The sequence below is a fragment of the Priapulus caudatus genome, unplaced genomic scaffold, assembly GCF_000485595.1.
Source record: "Priapulus caudatus unplaced genomic scaffold, Priapulus_caudatus-5.0.1 Scaffold1390, whole genome shotgun sequence".
NCBI classification, from domain to species: Eukaryota; Metazoa; Priapulida; class Priapulimorpha; order Priapulimorphida; family Priapulidae; genus Priapulus; species Priapulus caudatus.
In genome coordinates, this window is record NW_014578451.1 from 22635 (window position 1) to 29702 (window position 7068).

Below are 7068 nucleotides of genomic sequence, written 5' to 3' on the forward strand. Positions count from 1 at the left end.
ATACTCTATAGTTGTATTATAATATATACGTATATTTATTTATATTTATTTATTTATATATTTAATATATTCTGGTATATTTGCACGTGTGTATCGTGTGTGTGTCGTCGTGTCGCTGTCGCCTCGTCGCTCGCTGCTGCCGCTCCCTGGTGCTCGTCGCGCTGCTTCACTGCTGTATGCCGCTACCTGCCTCTTCTCTGGCTGTGTCGTCCGTGCCTGCTCGTGTGTGTGCGTGCTGTTAGCTTGCTGCTGTGGATTCGTGTCCCCCCCCCCTCCGCTGTTCGCTCGTACTCGTGTATCGCGTGCCCCCCCTCCCCCTGCTGCCTCCGCTAGTGTCGCCCCCTCGTTCGCTCGCCTCTCGCTCGCGTGCCTGTCGCTGTCCGCTCCCCCGTCCGTGCCCCCCTGCTGCTGTACTGCCTGCTGCTGGTCAGTCCCGCTTCTGTGCCTCCGTCGCCCCTTGTGCCTTTGTGCTCCCCGACTGCCGTGTGCTGTCTGTCCCCTGCTGCCCTCGCCCCCCCTCCGCTCTGCCCGTGTCCCCCCCCCCCTCCCCGGTGCCGGGCTGGCTGCGCCCCCCCCCTAGTGTGTCGCGTGTGTGTGTGTGTCATTATGCCTGCGCGCCGTGCGTGCGTGTATTTTGTCTGTGTGTTAATCTATCTATAAAATCACCTGCTAGACGTTGTAACAGTGTTATGCTTTGCGCGCGTATATATGTTATATATATATATATAACTACTGATATATATATGTTATTTATTTGCTTTTATTTGTTTATTTATTTATATATATATATTATTTATTTATTCTATTTATTATATAATATCTATTTTATATATTTATCTTATATTGTGTGCGCTGTGCCAGTCGCGTGCTGTTAGTGTGTGCGGTCTTGTCACCCCCGACCCCCCGCGCCGCCCGCGCGCGCGCGCTTCGTGTGTAGTGCGTGTGTGTGCCCCTCACCGCTGTACTTCGTCCGCTTGCCCCTGTCGTGTGCCCTGCTCGTCGCTCCCCCCCCCCCGTCCGTCCCCCTGTGGGTGTGTGTTGTGTGCTGCTTTGTGCGTGTGTAACTGTCGTGTGTGTGTGTGTGTTTGTGTCCGTTGCGTGTGGGTTATGTCGTGTGTGTGTGTGTTTTGTGTGTGCTGTGATGTGTGTGCGTGTGTAATTGTGTTGTCGTGTGTGTGTGTGTGTGTGTCGTGCGTGCTGGTGTATGGTGTGTGATGTGTGTGTGTTGTGTGGTTTTGTTGTGTGGTGTTGTTTGTGTGTAATGTGTTGTGTGTGTCGGTGTTGTTTGTGTGCGTGCGTGTGTGTTTCATGTGTGTCGTGTGTTGTGTTCCGTGTACTCTTTGTCTGTGTGCTTATCTAATCTTAACAACGCCCTGGTAAGGCGTTGTACGTTTGCAGTCCGTGGTCTCCGCCACGCTGAGATGTTTCATCGATACGCAGGTTGACCGGTGCAGGAGCGAGTTTGGCTTGACGTCCGCTCAGCAACCGATCGGCTCCGGTCCCTCCCATGCCGGCTGCCCGTGACACCATCGGCTCAGCCGTAGACTGGCCCGCACATGCGCGCCCCTGACCAGTCCCGCAGCGCCAGCACACGCGTCCACTTCCCGCCCCGAATGTTCGTTTCTTCCCGCCACACCCACACCCTGCGCGCCGGATCTGGCAAAGCGCGCCGACGGCTGTCCGTGAGGCTCTTTGACACTCCGCTAGGCCTGTTCGAGATCCTCTAGCTCGGCTCGACCCCTGGTCACAGATCTCTTAGAGGTCGCGCCGTCCATTGGCGTCATGGTCCGCCCCATCGCCTCGACCTGCGTCACCAGGCCGTCTACTAGCTCCACCTTACGCGGCCTACACCTGGCGCCTCCACGGGTCGCGAGTCATAGGTCCATCTACATGCACCCGCTCACAGGTTGTAGATGTGAGGTCATGGGTCATAGCTGTGAGGTCACAGGTTGTAGAGGTCATATGTCACAGTTATTGAGGTGACGTCGGGGTCATGTAATATGGTGGGTTCGGGAGGTGGGCATGCACTGTGTACTGTGAAATTGTGGGAAATTAATGTAATCTAAAGCGTTGTATTACAGTGACGTGTACAGGCCATAAAGGGTATTTAGAAAGAGAGAGAGAGAGAGAGAGAGAGAGAGAGAGAGAGAGAGAGAGAGAGAGCGCGAAAGCGGTTCTATGTAGCCACATAATGAAATCTACACCGCCAATAAATTAATTTAATCTGGTCTTATTGACACCCATAAAAATCTCTACAAATTGACGTCGGCGTGTAGATGCACTTACAGAGCCCCCTGTTCGCGGACAGCTGCACGCTCTGCAAGGACTGACGCGCTGCGTTGTTCCGGCTTGTACCATGACGCCGTCTACGTCACAGCTTGTCGATTCTGTCCAGTACTTGAGGTTGATGGTGCCCAAAGAGCTGCAGCTGATGCGGGCGTTACTGCAACACGCACACACACACAGCGCAACTATTAGCTACAAATACATACAACAATATTACTACAATAGACCAATATTTACATAGTTTACATGTGGTATAAGAACCCACCGCTAGACGCCGCTACCGTATACGGAGTTCACATAATTATTTACTAGGCTTATTACTTTATTATGGGGTTAGCGTTACGGCCAGAAGTAAAGGTTTAGGGTTAGGGTTAGTGTTAAGGGTTTAGGGTTACAATTAAAGAGTAAGAGTTTATGATTAGGGTTAGCGTTAAGGGTTTAAGGTTACAATTAGGGTAACAAGGGTTTAAGGTAACAGTTAGGAATGAGGCTTTGAGGTTAGTGTTGAGGATTTAGGGTTAGGTTAAGAGTCAGTGTTTGGTGCTTGCGGTGTAAGGTTATGTTCAGTGGTAGATTAGGCTTAATGCTGTTCAGCGGGGTCAAGGTTAGTAGTAATATTTACCAGACTATGGTCAGTGTCAAGGGTTTAAGGTATAGCTAGGATTAAGCTATTATTATTAGGGTTATCTATATATGTGGCAGTAGCAGCGGCAGTAGCAGTAGCAGTTGTCGTTCAGGGTTATGATTGGGGTTCAGCTTTTATGATCGGGGGTATCTAGATATACGTATTAGTATTAGTAGTACTTACAGTACATCGTCCGGCATTGACATGACGTTCGGGTGGATGGTAGGAATATTGTCGCTGTTATCGCATATAACTTTGCCAAATGTCACCTTGCGGATTTCCCCGAGTTGAGCTGTTGACAACAACAATATAGGCTATGTAGAACAACAAAATGTACACGAGGTCACGTCAAACAGCAGCTTGCAAAGTACAATGTTTAGTAAAAAAAGGCGTGAAATCATACACAACTGTCCGTGTATATAGCGGACAGTTAATTGGTGTGAAGCCACACACACTTGTACAGGTGTGTAACAGAGACTTAGGTTGTGTGAGGTCATGTCATACGCAACCTGTACAGGTGTGTAGCGGAGACAGACTTACCTGTCGTAAAACCATGTCATACGCAACCTGTACAGGTGTGTAGCGGAGACAGACTTACCTGTCGTAAAACCATGTCATACGCAACCTGTACAGGTGTGTAGCGGAGACAGACTTACCTGTCGTAAAACCATGTCATACGCAACCTGTACACACAGGTGCTGTAGAGGAAACAGACTTGACCTAGCGTGAGCGTGCGATCAGGTTGGACGTCTCGTACCAGTAGCGGTCGCACTGCCGCAGCTCTACGGAACTGTTCGCGCGATGATGCAGCCGAACGTCGGCCCGATGAGAAGCGCCAGGCAGCGGCCGCTCCGGTCAATCCCTCCCGTGAACAAGATCCTATATCGTCGACGTGGCTGCGTCATAGTTCAGCCCGAGGTCAGAATACAGGAAGCGAGCACCCGACCGCAAGGTCAGGTCAGGACGTGAAACAAAAGCCGTAAGAGGGGGGGGGCAACGTTCCGCGCATGGTCAAACGCTGAACATTTTGGGAACACCAGTTTTTTACAACAAATTAACGTGTCACGCTGTCTGCCGTACGTGCGTACAGCAAAGAAGAGAGAGAGGAAAGAAATCGACGCGGTTACGTCAGAGGTTTTCAATACTGCAAGAAGTTACGTACGTCACCATGCACGGCTGCGTTGCCATAAGTTACAGCTATATATATATAATCGTGTGTTTATTTATCACTTATATTTATAGAGAGAGAGAATTAAAAACATACGAAACACCACATGCCGACATTGATAAAGAATAATATAAATATAACAATAGAATGACGTGGGCAATTTTTTTATTTGGCAGCTTTCCAGGACTAAGAGTCTCTTTGTCAGGATAACCAACAATAGAATGTTGTTCACGAAGCAGTTTTTACTTCTGGAAGCCAGACGAAGGAGAATGTGCCCTCGAAAAGTTTTTTGCAAAATCGAAACCTAATTCAATTTTGAATATATATATATATATAACTATTATACTTACTCGTAGACGGAGGCGGAGTTTGTTTCGAGTGTTCTCGTCGTCTATCTCGTCCCCCTCGAGGCAGGAGAAGACGTCGCCTTCCTCAAACCACAAAACTCACGCCCTATAATGAGGCAGGAAAAAGCCGATGTAGATTTTTGCATGTCCAGCTTGTTATATTCTTATTCTACAATATAACATCTGATCAGAGTAGAATAATCATTTACTTTATCCTACTTTACTCCTGATTCATATCACATTACGATTAACGCATTAATTCATATAAATAAACAGATAACGTATATAAATAAATAATGATGATCGATGATTTGACACGATCAAATACACATTTGCGACGTATGCGTGCGTGTGTGTGCGCGCAGTGTGTGTATGTGTATAGTGTGTGTGGCGCGTAATATATATATATAATATATATATATATATATATTATATTTTATTTATTTATTTATTTATCATATATATATAATTTATATATTTGCGTGTGTAGTCCGTAGTGTGTGTGTGTGCGTAGTGTCAGTGTGTGTGTGATTGATGTCCGTGCGTGTATGTTGTATGTGTATGTGTGTGTGTGTGTCGTGTGTTGTGTGTGCGTGTGTAGTGTGTGTGATTGTGTCCGTGCGTGTATGTGTATGTGTGTGTGTGTGTGTGTGTGTGTGTGTGTGTGTGTGTGTGTGTGTGTGTGTATGCGTGTGTAGTGTGTGTGTGTGTGTTGTGTCCGTGCGTGTGTGTGTGTGTGTGTGTGTGTGGTGTGTGTGTGTGGTGTATGTATGCCTGCGCGCGTGCGTGCGTGTATTTGTCTGTGTGTCACATCTAATCTATAAACTCACCTGTAGACGTTGTAACAGTGTATGTGTGCGCGCGTAATATATATATATATAATATATGATATGATTATATATATTTATTTATTTATGTTTATTTTATTTAATATATATATATTTATTTATTTATTTATTTATATATATATATATATTTATATATTTGTGTGTGTAGTCCGTGTGTAGTGTGTGCGTGGCGCGCGGCGCGCGTGTTGTGTGCGTAGTGTGTGTTGTAACTGTGGTGCTGTGTGTTAGTGTGGTGTGTCGTGGTGTGTTGGTGTGTGTGTGTGCGTGTTGTAATAGTGTGTGGTGTGTGTGTGTTTGTGTCCGGTGCGTGTGTGTGGTAATGCTGTGTGTGTGTGGTGTGTGTGTGTGTGTAGTGTGTGATGCGTGTGTAAATGTGTGTGTGTGTGTGTGTGTTTGTGTCCGCTGCGTGTGTGGTATGTGTGTGTGTGTGTGTGTGTGGTGTGTGTGTGTGTGTGTGTGTTTGTGTGTATGTTGTGTGTGTGTGTGTGTTTGTGTCCGTGCATGTGTGTGTATGTGTGTGTGTGTTTGTGTCCGTGTATTTGTCTGTGTGTTACATCTAATCTATAAACTCACCTGTAGGCGTTGTAGCCGTTGAGTCCGTGGTCTCGCCCACGCTGGATGTTCATCGATACGAGGTCTAGACCGGAGCGAGGTTTGCTGACGTCCTCGAACAGATGGTCCGTCAGCCGGTCAGTGACGAATCGGTCAGCAGACTGGGCGAACATGCTGACCAGTCCCCGCAGGAGAGCGTCCACTCCCCCGAAGTTGTTTTCCGACAACACCTGCGCGCGGATGGCAAAGCGGCGACGGTGTCGTGAGGTTTGATGTAGCTGTGAGATTATAGCTGTGAGGTCACAGATTCTAGAGGTGAGGTCATGGGTCATGGATGCGAGGTCACAGGTCATAGATACGAGGTAATGGGTCACGGGTGCGAGGTCATAGGTCATAAATGCAAGGTCACAGGTTGTAGATGTGAGGTCATGGGCCATAGCTGTGAGGTCACAGGTTGTAGAGGTCATATGTCACAGTTATTGAGGTGACGTCGGGGTCTGTATATGGTGGGTATCGGGAGGTGGGAGCATCATGTGGTACTGTGGAAATGGTGGAAATTATGTAAATCTAAAGCCGGTGTAACAGTGACGTGTACAGGCTAGGTATTTATGTATGGTGGCGCGTACATGCTATACGGCGACATATATGAGGTCGCGTGTCCGCACAGCTTTACCTCTCAGCTTTCTACAGTGTGTGTATACAAGTATCATCTAATAGCGATGTAACAGTGGCGTGCACATGCTAGGCATATCATAGATCATAACACATCTCTCGTACCCCCTGCTAGCTAGCTATACCGCGGTGCGTACCAGATCGTGTGTCTATCTGCACAGCTTTAATATAGCATCTCAACCTGCTAGCTAGCATAATACGCGCGGTGCGTAACCAAGAATCACACATGTGTCTATCTAGCACAGCTTATAATTACTCTCAAACTGATAACTAGCTATACGCGCAGCGCGTACCGAGAATGTGTGTTCTATCTTCTGCAAACAGCCTTTAAATTACATCTCACCTGCTAGCTAGCTATACCGCGGTGCGTACCAGATCGTGTGTCTATCTGCACAGCTTTAATTACATCTCACCTGCTAGCTAGCTATACCGCGGTGCGTACCAGATCGTGTGTCTATCTGCACAGCTTTAATTACATCTCAACCTGCGAGCTAGCTATACCGCGGTGCGTAGCAGATCGTGTGTCTATCTGCACAGCTTTAATTACATCTCACCTGCTAGCTAGCTATA

At 47.5% G+C, this 7068-nt stretch overlaps 1 protein-coding gene across 1 annotated transcript in view; it reads right to left on the reverse strand.

Moving 5' to 3' along the window:
• Nucleotides 1–6570, reverse strand: part of LOC106816470 (peroxidase skpo-1-like) — a gene marked incomplete at its 3' end in the record, with an annotated part of 15774 nt that extends 9204 nt beyond the window's left edge. The window contains 1 exon segment of the mRNA XM_014821090.1: nucleotides 5848–6570. Coding sequence (XP_014676576.1) covers nucleotides 5848–6293 — 446 coding nt within the window.
• Between the last annotated feature and the right edge of the window lie 498 nt (nucleotides 6571–7068).